The sequence below is a fragment of the Vitis riparia genome, chromosome 3 (assembly GCF_004353265.1).
Source record: "Vitis riparia cultivar Riparia Gloire de Montpellier isolate 1030 chromosome 3, EGFV_Vit.rip_1.0, whole genome shotgun sequence".
NCBI classification, from domain to species: domain Eukaryota; kingdom Viridiplantae; phylum Streptophyta; class Magnoliopsida; order Vitales; family Vitaceae; genus Vitis; species Vitis riparia.
In genome coordinates, this window is record NC_048433.1 from 3,598,152 (window position 1) to 3,617,147 (window position 18,996).

The 18,996-nt window shown below is 33.7% G+C and overlaps 2 protein-coding genes across 2 annotated transcripts; both read left to right on the plus strand.

Annotated features, from left to right (window-relative positions):
* The first annotated feature begins 788 nt into the window (after positions 1-788).
* Positions 789-6,516, plus strand: LOC117908533 (probable receptor-like serine/threonine-protein kinase At4g34500). The gene is made up of 7 exons (XM_034822172.1): positions 789-1,569; positions 2,762-2,866; positions 2,978-3,100; positions 5,015-5,185; positions 5,307-5,436; positions 5,531-5,740; positions 6,135-6,516. The coding sequence occupies exons 1-7, from the start codon at positions 977-979 to the stop codon at positions 6,252-6,254; spliced, it is 1,452 nt and encodes a 483-aa protein (XP_034678063.1). The 5' UTR covers positions 789-976; the 3' UTR covers positions 6,255-6,516.
* A 3,478-nt stretch (positions 6,517-9,994) lies between these two features.
* LOC117911480 (cyclase-associated protein 1) lies at positions 9,995-18,837 on the plus strand. Its single transcript, XM_034825878.1, has 10 exons — positions 9,995-10,406; positions 11,386-11,554; positions 11,639-11,703; positions 12,255-12,564; positions 12,630-12,777; positions 12,883-12,992; positions 13,147-13,202; positions 13,301-13,357; positions 13,652-13,795; positions 18,415-18,837. Exons 1-10 carry the CDS (start codon positions 10,134-10,136, stop codon positions 18,499-18,501), a joined length of 1,419 nt encoding a protein of 472 aa, XP_034681769.1. The 5' UTR covers positions 9,995-10,133; the 3' UTR covers positions 18,502-18,837.
* Positions 18,838-18,996: the final 159 nt, after the last annotated feature.

Sequence of the window (18,996 nt, forward strand, 5' to 3'; positions counted from 1 at the left end):
AGAACAAAAAATATGATATTTTAAAAAATACGTCTTTTAAATTGTTTTAAGAGATAATTATAAACATAAAAAATGATTAAAAATAAAATATTAGAAATAAAAATTATTTTTAAAAATATTAAAAATATTTTATATTTTTAAATAGATTTTTGTTCTATAAAATTAGAGAATAATTTTTAAAAATTATTCTCAAAAAGTATTTTTTTTTAAATTGTTTTTAAAAATAATTATCAAATAAATTCTAATTTTTTATACTAAAAATGTTTTTTAAAAGTATTGTGAACTTTTTATACATTGAATACTTAAAATAATTTTCAAAAGCATTGTTACTTTTATACGTTGAGTTATGATTTATATTTAAATAAGGATAAAAGTAACAAATAACGGATATCTTTTTGGCTGTATGATGGGGTTTCATTATTTCGGTATCAATCATAATCTCCTTTATATTTTTAGATTAGTGAGAAATATCGCTCTTTTTAAAGCAATCTGGTTTCTTTAACAAAAATGTCACGACACGTATCAAAATTTGACTGAACGGAGAGATCAGAAATCAGAATCCCTAGGTTAGTTCACCTGCTGGTCAGACAAAAATCCACACGTGTCGGTAAAAGTTCCACGTTGCGAGTCTCTCCATGGCCACTTCGGTAATTTCAGCGTCTTGAACGGCTCCACCTTGCGTTATCCACGTTCAGTGGTATTCCCGTAATAATGAGAAAGGTCGAACCCAAATGGTAACAAGTCATCACTCACCCTTTTTTTCTTCACTCCTCTCGCTTTTTCTTTTGTATCCGTTGAAAAGCGTTCTCTCTCTCTCCCTCTCTGTCGCAGGTGCTTTGATGTCAAAAACCTTCCAATGCTGAACTTTTTTCAATATCCCGAGACTTTAGAATTTTCCCATCAAACAAACACAGTCTCAACGTCTCTCTGAGCCAACGTTTTCTCTGGAAATTTACTGTTCGTTTCGCCGGAAATAATGGCGTCTTCCGGCTATGCTCCCAACGACTCCGTGTCTAACAAAGTCACAGAGAAAACGTCGGTTTTAGGGTTGAAGCTCTATGTTGTCATCGCAATAGTTGCCATAGTTGTCATAGCCGTTTCATTTCTGATCTTTCTCCGTCTACGTTATAAACGGAAGTCCAGGAAGCGTCAAGTGCTCGAGAAGCGCGGTTCGGGTTTGATTCCTCTGGTTTCGAAGGAGATCGTGGAAATCAAAGGCGCGGATCGTGTGGAAGAGATTAAGATCGGTGAAATTGTGAAGGGGGAGAAGGAGGTTAAAAGACTTGAAAATATGAGCTCGGATAAGGAGGTCGGGGATGAGATCAACGGCCCGAAACGAAGTGAAGAAAGCGATTTGTCACGTGAGAGTCGGAGCGAAGCTTTGTCGGTGGTGACAGTGGAGGCGCAGAACATCGGGTGGGGACGGTGGTACAGTTTAAGAGAGCTGGAGATGGCGACCAATGGATTTGTCGAAGAAAATGTGATTGGAGAAGGAGGCTATGGTGTGGTTTACAGAGGGGTTTTGCCCGATGGCTCTGTAGTGGCCGTGAAGAATCTGCTGAACAATAAGTAAGTTTCATCAAAATCGTTCATGTTTATGTGCATAATTCTTGTATGATTTAGTCGTTAGATTAAATTTTAGTGCTTCGTTTTGGTTGGTGATGACTGATGGAGATGATCGGGGTACGTTAGATCTGGATTGCATTGTTTTTGTGAGTGGTTGATTTCGACTCTTTCATAAAGGAATTAAAAAAAAGTAAAATTGGTTGCTTTGTGCTTTATTCTTCTTGTTCATTATCATTACCTTGACTAGTTGCCTTTTCACTGTTTTACATTATCTTCCTTTCAGACTGCTCTATAGTGGCATTTATACATTTTTTTTCTTGGAAAGCTATTTGATTTATAGGAAGAGTTGTACTGTTTCTCCTCGGGGAGTATGATCATCTTCTGTACTCTTTCTGGGTAAGATGGTAACATCTCAGGCTGTTAAATGTCAATATGTGGTTTGTTTGCGGTCCATTACCTTACTGGATAGTGGACCTTTGAAGAAAGTGACATGCGAATAGTAACAATAGCTTCTTTGCTTGGGATTCTAGGATTCATAGGTATAAGCTTAAACATACTTTTTCTTTATAAAACTGGATAGTGGACCTTTGAAGAAAGTGACATGCGAATAGTAACAATAGCTTCTTTGCTTGGGATTCTAGGATTCATAGGTATAAGTTTAAACATACTTTTTCTTTATAAAACTAGAATGTGGAATGCATGTGCAGTCATATGAGGGATGTACCGAATGTTATGGAGTTACATAAAGAAGGGTAGATAGATTTCCCGGAAAAATAAGTTAAATTTTGTAAGAATGCCTTGAATATGGAATATGTGTTTATTCTGTCAATATCATGTGAAGTGCAGCAAAAATGCAAAATAAATAAATAACCCACTCAGTTTTGTGGGTATTCAAGATATCCTCTTAAGGTTGCTGAATTTTGAATGCGACTGGATTTTTTTTTATTTTTTTATTTCAATTTGTTTCCAAATATTTGAAGAAGGGATACAGGTCAGTAAAGTTAATAATGGAGACAGACTGGGAAGTTAGAAAATTTCCTCCACTAAGGAATGCTTGAGTTATGAACTTATAATAGTTGGGATTTGTCTTAGATGGAGCAATTTTTGGAATGCAATTCATATTTATTTATGTTAACTTTCTTTTACCTAAAAAATTCCTGGATGTAAATTCATCTGGTATTTGTTTTGTTTGTAGAGGGCAGGCACAGAGGGAGTTCAAGGTGGAAGTTGAAGCCATTGGAAAAGTAAGACATAAGAACTTGGTAGGCCTAGTTGGGTATTGTGCAGAAGGTCCCCAAAGGTAGGCCTTATTATCCACTTGGTTCTGTAATCGAATGTTTTGATGAATATGAGAATAGATACGTCCTTTTCACTGCCTAATCCATCCATTACATTTCCACTGGCTGAACAGGATGCTTGTTTATGAATATGTTGACAATGGCAATTTGGAGCAGTGGTTGCATGGTGATGTAGGGCCTGTCAGTCCTCTAACATGGGATATTCGGATGAAGATTGCTGTTGGAACTGCAAAAGGGTGTGATATTCTGCCATCTTTATATACATTTTATTTCTTAGTTGCCTTTGTTTGTCTCAGCTGCGCATGTCTTTTTCCTTTCGTTTGCTTCTCGATTACCCTATTGTCCAATACTACTTAACAAATTGGCCTATGAGGGTGAGTGAGCATGCTTTTAGACTATGGGATGTAATCCTTGATATGTTTTGCTTGGTTACTGGTAGCTGTCTGAAAAACAGATATAGAAATCTTAGTAGCAAAGCAAGCATGTTAAAATGCCAATAAAATAAAGCATACAGTGGGAAAATATTTCCTATCCTGGTTTTGAATGTGTCTACCAAAGTGAGCCTTTTTTTTTTTTCTTTTGGCTTCAGTATTATGGGATGGAGTCTCATCTTAATGTCTACCAAAGTGAACTTTTTTTTTTTGGCTTTAGTATCATGGGATGAGTGAGCAAGCTTTCAGATTATGGGATGTAATCCTTGATTTGTTTTGCTTGGTTACTGGTAGTCATCTGAAAGACAACTATACAAATCTTAGTAGCAAAGCAAGCATGTTAAAATGCCAGTAAAATAAAGCATACAGTGGGAAAATATTTCCTATCCTACTGGTAGCTGTCTGAAAAACAGATATAGAAATCTTAGTAGCAAAGCAAGCATGTTAAAATGCCAATAAAATAAAGCATACAGTGGGAAAATATTTCCTATCCTGGTTTTGAATGTGTCTACCAGAGTGAACCTTTTTTTTTTTCTTTTGGCTTCAGTATTATGGGATGGAGTCTCATCTTAATATGTCTACCAAAGTGAACTTTTTTTTTTTGGCTTTAGTATCATGGGATGAGTGAGCAAGCTTTCAGATTATGGGATGTAATCCTTGATTTGTTTTGCTTGGTTACTGGTAGTCATCTGAAAGACAACTATACAAATCTTAGTAGCAAAGCAAGCATGTTAAAATGCCATTAAAATAAAGCATACAGTGGGAAAATATTTCCTATCCTACTGGTAGCTGTCTGAAAAACAGATATAGAAATCTTAATAGCAAAGCAAGCATGTTAAAATGCCAATAAAATAAAGCATACAGTGGGAAAATATTTCCTATCCTGGTTTTGAATGTGTCTACCAAAGTGAACCTTTTTTTTTTCTTTTGGCTTCAGTATTATGGGATGGAGTCTCATCTTAATATGTCTACCGAAGTGAACTTTTTTTTTTTGGCTTTAGTATCATGGGATGAGTGAGCAAGCTTTCAGATTATGGGATGTAATCCTTGATTTGTTTTGCTTGGTTACTGGTAGTCATCTGAAAGACAACTATACAAATCTTAGTAGCAAAGCGAGCATGTTAAAATGCCAGTAAAATAAAGCATACAGTGGGAAAATATTTCCTATCCTTAGTTTTGAATGTGTCTACCAAAGTGAACCTTTTTTTATTTTTGGGCTTTAGTATTATGGGATGGAGTCTCATCTTAATCGATTTTAACTTCTGAAGTTTGTGAGAAACAGGAAAGCAATTTGTGATGAGTCTTATAAACTATGGTTGTACCTTTTTTTTTTTTTTTCCTTTTTCCTTTTTTTCTCTCTATTGGAAACAACAAATTAATTGCATCTTAAATAAAAGAACAAGAAGGATGAGATGTGGTCATTCTGTCATGTAGCAAATGTGGTCTCACAGTGTTCAAATTTTCTTTCTTCTTTTTCCTTGTCTAAAACTATATATCCCGATGGTTATAATTCTATATATATATATATATATATATATATATATTTTTTTTTTTTGTCTTGATCAGAAAAATCAAGTTCTTCTCTTCTGTTCTTTAAGCTTCTTATTACAATTAACTCCAAAAACTTCTAGTTTTCAAAATTTCAGTTCTTTAAGCTTGTTTTCTAGTTTATTTTAGCTTTTCATTCCTTAATATTTAGTTACCCTTTATCTGTTGTAGGCTTGCCTATTTGCATGAAGGGTTAGAACCTAAAGTTGTACACCGAGATGTAAAATCCAGTAACATTCTTCTGGATAGAAAGTGGAACCCAAAAGTATCAGATTTTGGACTAGCCAAGCTCTTAGGATCTGAGGCAAGCTATGTCACTACACGAGTAATGGGAACCTTTGGGTATGTTCTTCCTCGGTTTCCTATAATATTTTTCAATAATTTGTTAGTTAGATTTAAACTTGAATGTATTGTTTCTCTGTACACATGTATTATTAAGTTATTTATCATCATTTTTCTGTAGATATGTCTCTCCCGAGTATGCAAGCACGGGTATGCTTAGTGAAGGGAGTGATGTCTATAGTTTTGGAGTTCTACTTATGGAGATAATTACTGGAAGGAGCCCGGTTGATTATTCCAGACCAGTTGGAGAGGTGAAAACAAAACAAGTTTTTTTCCATGGTTGTGTGCATCAATTTCATACACTGCTACTCTGTCATAACTCTATTCTCATTGCCTGGGTTTCAGATGAACTTAGTTGATTGGTTTAAAGGAATGGTAGCTGGTCGTCGTGGAGAAGAGCTGGTGGACCCTTTGATTGAAGTTCAACCCTCTCCAAGAGCTTTGAAGCGGGCATTGCTGGTTTGTCTCCGCTGTATAGATTTGGATGCCAATAAGCGGCCAAAGATGGGGCAGATTGTGCATATGCTTGAGGCGGATGAGTTCCCATTCCGTGCTGTAAGCCCCCTTACCTTAATCCTAGTCTTTTATGTATCAATTACAGTTAGAATGTTCATAATGTTGGCTTCAATGATTGTGACTGGATGATGAATCAGAGTGTGATTTACCTTTATTTGTTTATGCTATTATTTGTTATATCATATCTGAAAAAACTTAATGTACACTACTAGAAGCTCTGGATGCTGAATTTAGCATCCATACCATATGAGGATAGCATCAGTTTCCCATCCATACATCATATCATCAACCTGAACTCTCATTTTTCTTAATTTACATTTGACTCCAAACTATCATACTATATTAGTGTGGAACGTACTTATTTCTTTCAGACATAAAAATTTTACTCATCTATTCTCCTAAACTGGTTTTTCATTTTTTTTGTGTGATGTAGGAACACCGATTGGCCCGAGAGACAGATCCTCTCCCTTCCCGTGTTGCTGTGACTGATAAAATATCTCCTCCAATCAAGCATGCTGGGAGTCATGATGTGGAGAAATCTAAGTGGAGATGATCCCTCTCCATCCGAGTCACAGCAGGACATGAGAAGAAGGTCAGATAATTTTGTAGCCGTGTAAAAAATTTTCCATTCATTTAGAAAGAAGAAATTAAAGTGGTGCTTTTTATTTGCAGCCTTGGGTGGCACATTTCATTTTCACCTTTAGTTGGTGTATCACAGAACTTTTCATTTAAACGAGCCCCTTGTAAATAGTACTTGTATTCATAATATGTTCAATTTATCAGTCTGATTGTTCATATCAGATCTTACCTGTGAATCAATGAATTAGGGATAGGAAATTAAAAAATGCAGCTCTCTTCATGTCACCGACAGTCCCAAGGCTGCTCTAAATACAATCTACACATCACCAAAGCTGTCCTCACTTTGCAGTTTGTTGCAGCAGCCTCATGACATACCACTATGCTGTCCCCACAAGGTCAGCGCTTTCAAAGTTTTTAGTCCCTCTAATAGTTATTGCTTCCTTCTCATCTGCATGATTTCACAGACACACACTTCCTCACCGCAGGCGTGCACTGGTGGGTGAAAGACATTTGAGTGGCCATGGAGTGAGACATTTTTCTTCATTAGGTTACATGGCCAGTTGTAATGGAATCTTTATCTTTCTTTTTGTACAGGCTTTTTTTTTAAAAGTCCTTTATTTTAGCGTAGAGTCCCCATGAGGGAAAAGCTTCCATACTGTTGTAGGAAATCCAGAAAATGGCCAAACAGACTGATGTTAGGAGAACATAAGTTTTTAGCTGAACAAAGCAAATAATAATGTTGGTGTCCTTTCTGATGGACATCGATGTGTATTGGGTCCACTGCATAATAAGTGTTTGCCCTTGCCAGCCGATTAAGAAACTAGGACATTGAGGAGGGTAGAGCACATTTCTGGTGAAGGGGGCTTGTCATGGCTACCAGAAACGGGGGATGCTTCCACTTGCAATAGACTGGTTGGAGGCTTGGAGCAGCAACACACATAGCACTAATTGTAATTGCCTCCTTCTTGTCCTGAGCATTTGGACCGGCATCCAAGCTTTTAGGTCAAGCTTCCTATGATCATCACAGTTTGTCTGTTTGGTTAAGAGAAGTTTATTATATATAATGTTAGAAGCTTTCTGTATAGAGTCTAGACTGAATGTTCTCGGGGTCCCACATAGGTCTGTTCTGTCATATTATCCATTCTAAATCCCGGCTCTGAGTTGAGATCTTGGCCTTAGCAAAATCATTGAAGAGCCAACTCCTGACTACAGCAGGTGATAAGTTGGCATGTTGATAAACCTAGACCATGAAAGTAGCGTTGGATTTTGAAATTTGTGAGCACAATAAAATCAGTAATTTTCTAATGTTAAGGAAACAGCCACATAAACAAGCAAATGATTTAACAGGGAACAAGGTTGTGCAGGCATGCATGCTCAGAAAGCCCGACTCATAAAGAGAAGCTCCCTCATCGATCATGATTGTCTTGCTATCAAACTGTATCCCTGGTGCGTTTTTCCCACACATTCTCTAACGTGCCGAGCTGTATCCCTGTTTACGTTTTGAGCTTATTTGAAATAAATCGTTCAAACCTAAATTTAAAATAAAAAAATCGAAGGGAAGAAGAAGAAGCTTTCAGATCCAAGTACTTAGGGAAGACCTCTCTAATCTATACTTAGGGCGAGCATCACATTAATTTTTTTGCCCTGTTCTATTTGCTTTTATCTAAAGACGATGAGATTAATAGACGTTTCGTCCTTCAATTAAATTTAAATATCTTCTATTAATATTTAAATATAATTGAAAATATTGATTTTTGTTACAACAATTCATCTTATACTCTTCTTGTATCTCATTTTTTAGGTCATCTTTTAAAATTATGGGTTTGAGAACCTAATCAGTAGTTTTAAGTGGTGTTGATTTATTGATTGAATATAAAAAATTAAATAATTGATTTTTTCTATTCAACTAAAAATACCTTATTAATATTAATCAACATAATTAGAGTGAATTTGTTATCAATAAGTTTAGTTTAATTATATTGATTGATATTAATAAGTTATTTTTAACTGAATATAAAAAAATTAAATATTTTGATTTTTTTTTATTCAGCTAACATACAAACACCATATTAGAAAATAGTTCTTTCATATTTTACTAAACAAACATCTATTTGGAGGAATTTCAACCATTTTCAAATTTTCTAAATATTTTCTATGACTAATTTTTGCATGCGAATCTTTTATTTTTAATCATTTTTATATATTATACTAATATTAAAAATAATTTAAAATATTATTAGATCTGTTTTTTAGTTTGAAAATGAGAATTCGTGTTTGTTTGGTAAGTGTTTTAAAAAACAGTTTTGAAAAATAATTTTTTAGATCGTTTTTAAAAACAGTTATATAATATTTTGTAGAATAAAAGTCTATTTTTAAACCTATAATATTTTTAAATATATTTAAAAATATTTTTTATATTTAATATTTTATTTTAAATCATTCTAATTATATAATTATATTTTAAAACAACTCTTAAAAAATAAGTGAAAATGATAGAAAACAACTAAAATATGTTATCCGTTTTATGTTTTTAAAAACAAAAAATAGGTTTTAGTTATCAAAACATGTTTTGTTTATTTTTTGTTTTAAAAAATAAAAATTATTATAAAAAATGATTGTTAAAAATGACGTTATATGTTTCACAATCATTATTACTTTATCTAAATATCCATTTATTGACACCTTAATAATTGGTAAGCTTAAGTGGATCAGGAAGTATTGCTACGAGATTATTTGCCTCAATTATTTTCTTATTTAAAAAATTTGACGAAAGTCTTTTGCAATATGCTATATGTTTAGTCACGTATTAATTTTTTTATTTAAAAACAATAGAAATTTGAAGGTTAAAATGGAAAAAAAATTATTAAGAGGATAAAAAAAAAATATTTGGTTAAAAGGTATTAAATAATTTCTACATTGTAAATCTAACAATTTTCATATTTTTTTTATTGAAAAGTAATCGATTTTTGACATAAATATTTTTTATCATTTCAAATATTTACACCGGTTTTAAAAAGAGAGGGTTATTTTTACAATAAAATAATAAATACATATTTGTCCAAATAAAATAAAAAAATATGAAAGGTCAAATTTTAAAAAATGGGTTTTCAAAAACCCTTTTAATTAAATAATCTTAAAAAAGAATTTAAAACTAATTTGTATTTGTCAGTTAATATGGGTTTTAGTGGTAAAAATGCGATAATTTTTTTTTGTAAAAATAGAAAAATATTTATTTTCATTTTCTCCCCCAAACAATTTGATAGCCTTCCCGACATTCAAATTTCAAATCTTAAACTAGTTAGGCAGCAAGAAGATGAGAGTCATGATGCCCATTCAACTGTGAACTTTTTAACAAAATTTTATTTTATTAAAAAGAATTAAAATTACTGTTTGGATATATTTTTTATTTTTTATTTTTAAAATAAAATTTCTTAACATTAATTAAAATTCTTTATACTTTCAAATGGAAGATAATACCCATTTGAAATAATTTTCTATTGAAAACCCTTTCATGGAAACCGGATTTTGAGGGTGTACCAAACCCGAAATGTACAAGCGTTCCACACCGCCAAAACAGGCAAAACCCATTCACCATCCGCCACGTGTACCTCCGGATTGCTTTAAACAAACCCGCCCCTCTTATCCCAACCCCGCGCAAAACGCATCCCTTTTTAATTTTATTTTTCTTTTCTCGCCTTGGCCTTTCTTGAGAAAAAAAAAAAGGGGAAAAAGGAAAGGAAGAGAAAAAAGGAACATTCTCCAGATGGATATATAAATAAGAAGCGGAACAGCGGACACCAGATCTGCTCTATCTGAGTTTGTAGAGAGAGAAAGAAAGAGATCTGAGAGGGTCATGGATGAGAAGCTCATTCAGAGATTGGAGTCCGCGGTGACGCGGCTCGAGGTGGTCACCGCCGGATTCCGAGGAGGTGGTTCGCCGGAGACTGGCGCCGAGGCGGCGCTCGATCCGGCGATCGTGGCATTCGATGATCTGATGGCGGAGTTTGTCGCTAGGGTTTCGGCTGCTGCGGGGAAGATTGGAGGGAAGGTTTTGGAGGTGACGAAGATTCTGGGGGAGGCGTTCTCGGTTCAAAAGGAGCTGCTTGTGAAGGTCAAGCAGAGTCAGGTTGGTTTTGTAATGGACTTTTTGTTTGGTTGATTGGAAAATGTGGAGAAATGGAGGAATTAGCGTTTTTAATCTTTGATTTTTGTTGTTTGGACCTTTTAAAGCTAGAATTGTTGATGTATTTAGTTGTATGAATTTAGTGTAGTGGTCTTCGATTGATTTTTGTTTCTACTTTTTGGAACCAAACAATAGAAAACATGATATTGGATATTTTATTCTATCTTCTTCCCTTTTTTTCTTGGGAATTATTACTTAAAATCTAAATTTGAGAGCTTAGCGTCTGCAACTGAGCATGATTTCATTTGAAAGGGGTGGCATTCGTGCTGGTATAGGTTCTTCTTTGATGCCGTAGTTTACATTTTTTTTCTCATTTCTTTTTGGATGATATTTATATTAGGTATGAAGCAATGCAATTGTCGATCATAATTTATTTATTTTTGGTATCAGTAGTTAATTCTGTAAACATGGTGAAATTTTTTTATAGGCTTAAGATGAAATTGAGTAGATTAGAGTTTGATTCAGTGTAAGAGAGGACTGGGGTTCAGATTATGATTCACGTTTCTTATTGTGTCTCATGTATGAAAGGACCAATGCGCATTGATTGCCTAGTTATTTAGATATTTTAAATCAGGTCAGGTCTGCTGGAGCTTTATTTAAGGTGAGAGTTAATTTTGTTTCACTGTGTCTCAAAAAATGTTTCTAAAAATGGTTGTAAGGTGGCTGTCTTCAGCTCTTCCTTTCCGTCTGTTGAAATTATAGTGTTGATAAATTTTTTTACTGTTCTTGTTGAGTATATGTGATGGTTTAAAACAATGAGTTGATGAAATTTGGCAAGACAAAGAAGTGATGATATGGGTATTTTATTCATTTCATATTCTGAGTTATGGTCTCCACTAGTTTGATTGCTTTGATATCAATGGTTTTATTTTATTTTAATTTATATTTATATTTATATTTATTTATTTTTTCCGATTTGCAGAAACCTGACCCTGCCGGCATGGCTGAATTTCTCAAGCCATTGCATGAAGTAATCATGAAAGCAAATGCATTGACAGAAGGGAGGCGATCTGATTTCTTTAACCACTTGAAAACTGCTGCCGACAGTCTCACTGCTTTAGCTTGGATTGCATACACTGGGAAAGATTGCGGTGAAAGAAATGTTTGATTATTTGTAAAATCTGTAAGCAGGTACCATGCTGTATGGTTGCTTATTATTGTTTCTTTTTTTCTAGGTATGAGCCTTCCTATCGCACATGTGGAAGAGAGTTGGCAAATGGCTGAATTCTACAACAACAAGGTGCTTTAAATATTTTTGGAAATTCAACTACTTACACAAGTTTGATACCATTTGATAGTTGAAACATATTTCTATTTAAAAAGGCAGAGGAGATAACAAAATCCACATGAGGACAAACAGCATTCGTGGATGAGACTTAGTTTAAATCCAGAGTCATACTACCTTATCAGTACACATGCCATACGAATCTTGTATCACCAAGTTTTATAATTATGTTTTATTAATGTCACTTATATCAATGGATATTGATCCACACCTATGAAAAAAATGATACTGATCCACTGTGAAAGAGAGGAGAGGGAAACTTGCAGTACGGTTAGAGTATAACTTAACCTTATTTGATGCTTCCATGTTACGTTGGGTGATGCATCAAGGCAAAAACTTATATTGCTTCATGTTTTCTGAATTCTTTTAGTATGGTTCATGTTCTAGGACAGCATTATATGCCGTGGGCACTTGTAATCTTTTCATCTTGGAACAGACATCTAGCAATTTCATGAGTAAAATGATTTCAGTTTGTTGATGCTGATGCTATGCATTGCAAAATTTAGATTCTTGTAGAGTACAAAACAAAAGACCCAAATCATGTGGAATGGGCCAAAGCTCTGAAAGAACTTTATGTGCCGGGTTTGAGAGATTATGTTAAGCGTTTCTATCCTCTGGGTCCAGTATGGAATCCTACTGGCAAAACAACTGCTTCCGCTCCACCAAAAGCTCCTGGACCAAGTGCTCCTGCTCCTCCACCTCCTCCACCAGCATCTCTCTTCAGTTCTGAACCTTCTCAGGCTTCATCGTCACGCCCAAAGGAAGGAATGGCAGCTGTTTTCCAAGAAATCAATTCGGGGAAGCCTGCGACTTCAGGTATTTTCTTGTCTTGTTTTTCATTTTATATTGGGCATTTATAAGTCTGTTCTCTTTCTTTCTAGGTTTGAGAAAGGTTACAGATGATATGAAGACAAAGAACCGTGCAGATAGAAGTGGCGTTGTTGGTGCTGGTCAAAAAGAAGGCCGTGTCAGTTCACCTTCTTTTTCTAAAGCAGGGCCTCCAAAGTTAGAGCTTCAAATGGGCCGAAAGTAAGTAGACAATAGACATGATGCTTTTAAGATGTTTTATTCTTGATATAGGATGCTGATGCTGGTATTTGATTTCTACTCTCTCAATGTTTTCTTCTTCGGCAGGTGGGTAGTTGAGAACCAAATTGGAAGGAAGAATCTGGTTATTGATGATTGCGATGCAAAACAGTCTGTGTATGTTTATGGATGCAAAGATTCTGTGTTGAAGATTCAAGGTACTTCTTTGTTATCTTACAAACAGTATGTTATTTTTGTCTTGCAATTAATTTTTATTTTAAATTGTTTGCCATAGATCCCTGAGATTGTTTTCCAGTTAGTTTCCCATTTAGATGGTTACTATGAGTTTTATCATTGATCTGTAATGTGCAGGGAAAGTTAACAATATAACGATTGACAAATGCACTAAGATGGGAATTGTATTCGCGGTCAGTAGGAAAATATGTGAAAACAGAAATTTATATTTATGGATGTCAAAAACTGGTATGGGTATAGGCTCATTTGTTACCTTGATTCTGAAAAACAGGATGTTGTTGCTGCTTGTGAGGTTGTAAATTGCAATAGTGTTGAGGTGCAATGTCAGGTATGCATCTTTTGTGTGTAAAACATCTTTTATGTTTGGGTATGCATCTTTTGTGTATAAAACATCTTTTATGTTTCTGTGATACTTGATTTGAGTTTACAACATGACTACTTCAAAATTCATTAGTCAGCATGAAAAGGTTTCAACTCCAATACGGTTAATGGGTTTTGGAGAGTTAGAGTTTGATCAAGTTATGTAATATTGTGTAGTTTGGAAAAGATAGTATGATTTACATTGAGTTTAACAGTTGTTTTGGGGGGTTTGGGGTTGGCTGGTGGTCTTCTACTATTTTAGGGTTCAGCTCCGACAATTTCAGTGGACAACACAGCAGGCTGTCAATTGTATTTAGGCAAAGATGCTCTGGAGGCTTCTATAACAACTGCTAAGTCAAGTGAGATTAATGTATTGGTACCTGGTGCTGAGCCTGATGGTGATTGGGTATGTTTTTGTCCTCCTCCTCAATTGGTTGGTGCACTGATAGGTTTTCTTGATTTGTGTTCCTTTTATTTTTTGGTTCAGTTTGGGTTGGGGGTGGCTTATTAGTTCCTAAAAATCATAATTTTACATTGGAGAAATATTTCATGTGATCACAAAATCTATTCCATACCTCCGAAATATAAAACTAAAGCAATTATTTCATGACATAAAATTGAAGCAAATTGTACTTCACCAAAAAATGTGTTATAAGTTTTTTTGACAACAACCAAAATGTAACAAAAATATTGAAATTCCTCTGCTTACATATTTTCAACAAAAAGCAGAGAATGAATCTTTTTATGGATTTTTGGATCAAGAATGGTTTTTTTTAATGCTTTGCCTTTCAACCATGGATCTGATGCCTAGTTTTAATTGTTATTAATTTCATCCCTTAAACATTAGAACACTGCTGGCCTAACTCATGTTATATTCATATTTATGAACAATGGTGATATGCAAATTATATGATTTTTTGGGGAAAGAAAAAGGCAATCTGTTTCAGTTTGTCAAAACTTCAACATTTACTTGAGGTGTGGCCTAGGCAACAAAGCCTAAGTCTTGACTAAAATGTAATTCCGATTTTTAATCTTTATCCAACTTTATGCATTCACACATCTCATTAGGAGATTTTTTTTTTTTTTTTGATAGGTAAAGAAAAGTGTGTATAAATTAATAATAGGAAAAAGTACACCAGCGTACACATGATGTATACAAGGAGCACCTAAAGAAAGGCCTTAAAAGAGAGTACACAAAAAACCACCTTACACTCAATAAGACCCCACCCAATCTACAAAATCAAACAAAGGCATTGAGCTTTCCTCATGTACGTGCTAACCTAAGGTGAAAGATTACAAAGGAATGAGAGTTTATCATTTGATCAGTCTGTTCCTTATTTTCAAATGTTTTTTTATTATGCTTCAGCTAAATTGTCAAAAAAATGCAAAGGGGGCGACTTTCCACACCATTTTCCTTTCCTTCCCAACAAAGGAACCATGCCAACTTAGCATTGTATCTTTCACCAAAGAAGGGATTGCCCAAACTCCACTGAATAAGGAAAACAATAGGGAGATTAATATATTTTAAACTTTGGAGTAATTGCATTGCAGCTATTGCTCTTGTGCTCTATGAGCAAATCAAACAATTCTATTAGAGTGGCAAAGAAATTAACTTCCACACTAATGACGGTATCAAGTGAGAATATCCAAAAATATACTTGTATTATTCTTCTCCCATCCATCATTGCATGAAATTTATAAAAATGTGCACGATCTTGCTTGTTTATCATTTTATAAAGTTGTATTTATATACAGTTAGGATTGGGAAAAAATAAGGAAAGGCTGAAGTGCCAAATTTAATGGGTGGGAATAAGAAATTTTAATGGTAAATAGTTGCAATGTTAAGTGACTTAGAATATTCTCATTTGCTATTTGATCCAATTTACTTTCCCAGGGTAGACCATTCAAATTTGTTAGAAATAGAGATGGAGCAACTTCCAATGTTCTGCAGTCAATTTGACATATCGTTTCTGGGCTTACTCAAATCTTCATCTTGAGGATGATCTGATCATGGGTAGATACTGTTGTAAATGCACTACATTTAGGCAGAATGTTGGAGGCCCCGTTCAATTGAACAACACGTGTGGGCAGCCTGTTGGCACCTAATTAGTCCCACCTGGTTAGGGTTTAATGCTGGGAATATGTACTGTTAATCAGGAAGGTGAAGTTTAACTACACTACTCCATATTGTTAGGATTCTGAACCTTTTACATCTTAAAGTTAACTTGGAGGAAGTTGGTGGGATGTATAAGCATAGCTTGAAAAATTCTAGTGCCTTGAGTGGTAGACAGGTTTTGAGGTGTGGTGGGCTCAGTATCTCATTCTCTGGAATGGATTGAGCAACATATTGAACCCTTGGGTTGGTCTTTATACCAATGAAACTTGTATAAGGTTGCAGTCCTAGTTATTTTCCTGTTTTGTCTAACACTGCTAGAGATACCTAATACTAGGTAGTTTTGCTTTGTTTTTAGAACCTCTAAGATCTGACTGTGGATCGAGGCAACCAAAAATTTTCAGCTATCAGGTTGGTTTTGTGATGCTGTGGATGGTTTGTGTGGCCTATAGGTTTTCTTCAAGTATTTTACTGTTTTTCCTGGTCAATTTTAGAGGTCCACATGGTGATATTATTTTATTTAATTTCATATCATTATTAATTAGACCTTTTCTTTCATAAAAGATGCATTTGGTATCTTTTGGGAAACAGCTTGCTGGAAATTTAAACCGTTACTGGACCATATTTATCTTTTCAGCTGTTTAAAGAAAATATGTATCTTCCAATGTTGGTGCCTATCCTATGAAAAAAATGGTATTTTCCATAGATGCTAGCAATACTCCTCTCCTTTAATATTATCATTGGAAAAGATACTTCCTATTTCAAATATTGCTTGCAGGATTTTGTATGACAAGAATAAATGTTCCTGTTTAGTTGTATATGTAATCCTTTTGCCATGTAGATTAGGATTTACACTGTTCAATGATAGAAATATGGTTACTTGTGTTTTATGAGCACACAAAGAAACAGGCAGTGCTTTTCATGTTAAGTCCGTTATTTTGCCTTCAGTAATTTTATACTTTTTAGGATTAGGTTCTAAAAAACTACCAGGAGTATCTAGGTTATAACTATGATGAATTGACATTTGTGGTCACCAATTACATGTGGTGGAAATAGCTATAGAAAAGTCAAGTGGTATTTGAATTTTTGTTTGAAATCTAAAGAAACCTGAATTTAACTAAAATTTGAATAAAGCTGAATATCATTAAATTTTCACTTTGTTTGATTTTTATTATTGATGTGTGAATTCCATTAAGTATTTAGTTTATAGTTATTAATATCTGAATGTTAAATCCATCTTTTTTTTTTTTTTTTAACATGCTAAAAACATTTGAAGATTAGTAACGAGATTAATTATTATATTTCTCTGTATTTTATATAATTAAGATAAAGATATTTGAAAACTAATAATTGGAAAATAATTTAACATATTTCCAAATATTTCAAAATATCAAAATTTATTAGTTTGTATTTTATGTAATTAAAATAAGATATTTGAAAATTAATAATTTGGACAAATTCAAATATTCCAAAATATAAAAATTTATTACAATAACGAAAAGTTTATAGTGATTAATTATGTGAGTGGTTAGGAAGTTGGTAATTGAGCTTCCATAAGGTCGTAATTGTGTTTGATTGCCATAAAAATGTTATAAATTTTCTAGGTTAAGTTTCAGTAAATAATCACTAATTTTTATGTGATAAAATTTTGGACATGATTGAAGTGTGTGTTTTAATTTTCAATTTGGGGAAGTCCATTGAATCTTAACTTTTTTATTTTTCAAAATTAATTGGAATTGATGATTATAATAAATATTTAAATAACTGTGAGTTATATTTTGGAGTTCTAATAGGAATACTTCATTGGAATTGATAATAGCTAACTTATCTTGTCTTTGCTGTAGTATAAGGGATTGAACTTTGAAAATTATAGTAAATTCATTTTTAATCCTTTTTTTTAGTTTTGTTATTTGAATAGTCTGTAGAAATTGACAATAATTTCATCAAGAATTGAATGAGTTATGAGAAAAGCCAATGGGTGCATGTGGTTAAATCTCTGTTTTGGTTTTAGAACTTTGTGGATTTATTTGAAATTCATTTCTTATCCAAATTAAGTGATTCATGTGTTGTTAGTTTTGTTTTTTCATAGAGATTTATTAGAAAGTTTTGTATGTACATTTACTTGAGAATTAAGAGAGAAAATGGTAGAAAAACAGAACCTATCTGTTGCATTCTGTTTTTCTTGATGACAACTTTGTGAATTTATGGTAAATTTTGCTCTTAGTTAAATTGCATGAAATTGCAGTTGTTTGCTCTATTTTTTAAGTCTAGAATTGCTAGAAAATTTCAAAAGTGAATTTGGTATTATTTTGAATGAAAAATTAAGTTTGGGTGTTGTACAAATTAATGTTGAAACAAAGAAAATAGAGAAGTAACTTTTTCTATTGAGACGAGAGTTAAATTTTTTTTAATATTTTGCCTTAGAAAAATGGTAAGTTCAAAACTAACAACTCTAAAATGTTTAAGTGCCAAGGCAAGTTGCTTTTAGCCTTAAGTCAAAAGCACAAACATGACCTCAATCTTAGTTCTAGATATTTAAATGGTATTATACTATTTGCATGTTCTTTCTCTTCAAGAATTATGAGTGTTCAAATTCATTCCAATAATCATTTGATTCTCTTTTTGCTGAAGCAAAATGCATCTATTTAAATTTTCGTATCACAAAAAAAAAGAAAAAAAAAAGGGAGAAAGTGAAATGCATCTATCTACTTCCTCTATCTTTTAAGTGGGGAATTATTGTAGATCAAGTGAATAACAAATGTACATCTTGGTGGATATAAATTTCTCCATGAGATAAAATGTGTTTTAAGTTTTTTACATTGTATGCATAAAACTAAAAGCAATTACGGAACAGATGAACTTTGGTTTCTTTAGTTTACTAGTGATGGGATGTCTTCCTTGTGTTATTTCAGGGGGAGCATGCTTTGCCACAGCAATATATTCATGTCTTCAAGGATGGGCAGTTTGTTACAACCCCCGTCTCTCACTCTGGAGGGTAATTGAACATTCATTTGTCTTAACTGCAGCAGCTGAGTTCCTACTTTTTCTTCCATTTATTAGCTTGGAAGTTCAAGAAGTGGCTTCTATTTTTTATTTTCCCGGAGCTTCGATTATAGTTGGTATGCAGTCACGGTTTGCTGGTTATGTTATTGGTCATTCTTTTGGTTCATACATATAACTGTTGTAATTTTCTGCATGTTTTTGGCAGAGTGTTTCTAAATGAGTGTTTTCTTGTGAGGTTTCTGCTGTTGGGTTTGTGCCGGTATTTACTATTAATAACTTCTGTAATGCCCTGCTTTTTAATACAATTTTGTAATTTTTCCCCCCTTGTGAAACAGCATCTCTACCTGTTTGCTGTTCTGGAGAAGGATCTGGTACGTAGGCAAAAACTCATAGGGTAAGGATTAAGTAGTAATTTAGTTTAATAAAATGGAGAAAACAAGGTTACTAGTGTTGCCCTTCACTCGGGCCCACTCGGAAAGAATATGGTTTTG

Excerpts from the sequence above, each read along its gene's own strand:
- LOC117908533 (XM_034822172.1), top strand. The coding sequence starts at position 977 with ATGGCGTCTTCCGGCTATGCTCCCAACGACTCCGTGTCTAACAAAGTC. Across the intron at positions 1,570-2,761 it reads AAGAATCTGCTGAACAATAA|AGGGCAGGCACAGAGGGAGT; the intron begins GTAAGTTTCATC and ends TTTTGTTTGTAG. Across the intron at positions 2,867-2,977 it reads TGTGCAGAAGGTCCCCAAAG|GATGCTTGTTTATGAATATG; the intron begins GTAGGCCTTATT and ends CTGGCTGAACAG.
- LOC117911480 (XM_034825878.1), top strand. The coding sequence starts at position 10,134 with ATGGATGAGAAGCTCATTCAGAGATTGGAGTCCGCGGTGACGCGGCTC. Across the intron at positions 12,778-12,882 it reads GAGCTTCAAATGGGCCGAAA|GTGGGTAGTTGAGAACCAAA; the intron begins GTAAGTAGACAA and ends CTTCTTCGGCAG. Across the intron at positions 12,993-13,146 it reads TTCTGTGTTGAAGATTCAAG|GGAAAGTTAACAATATAACG; the intron begins GTACTTCTTTGT and ends TGTAATGTGCAG.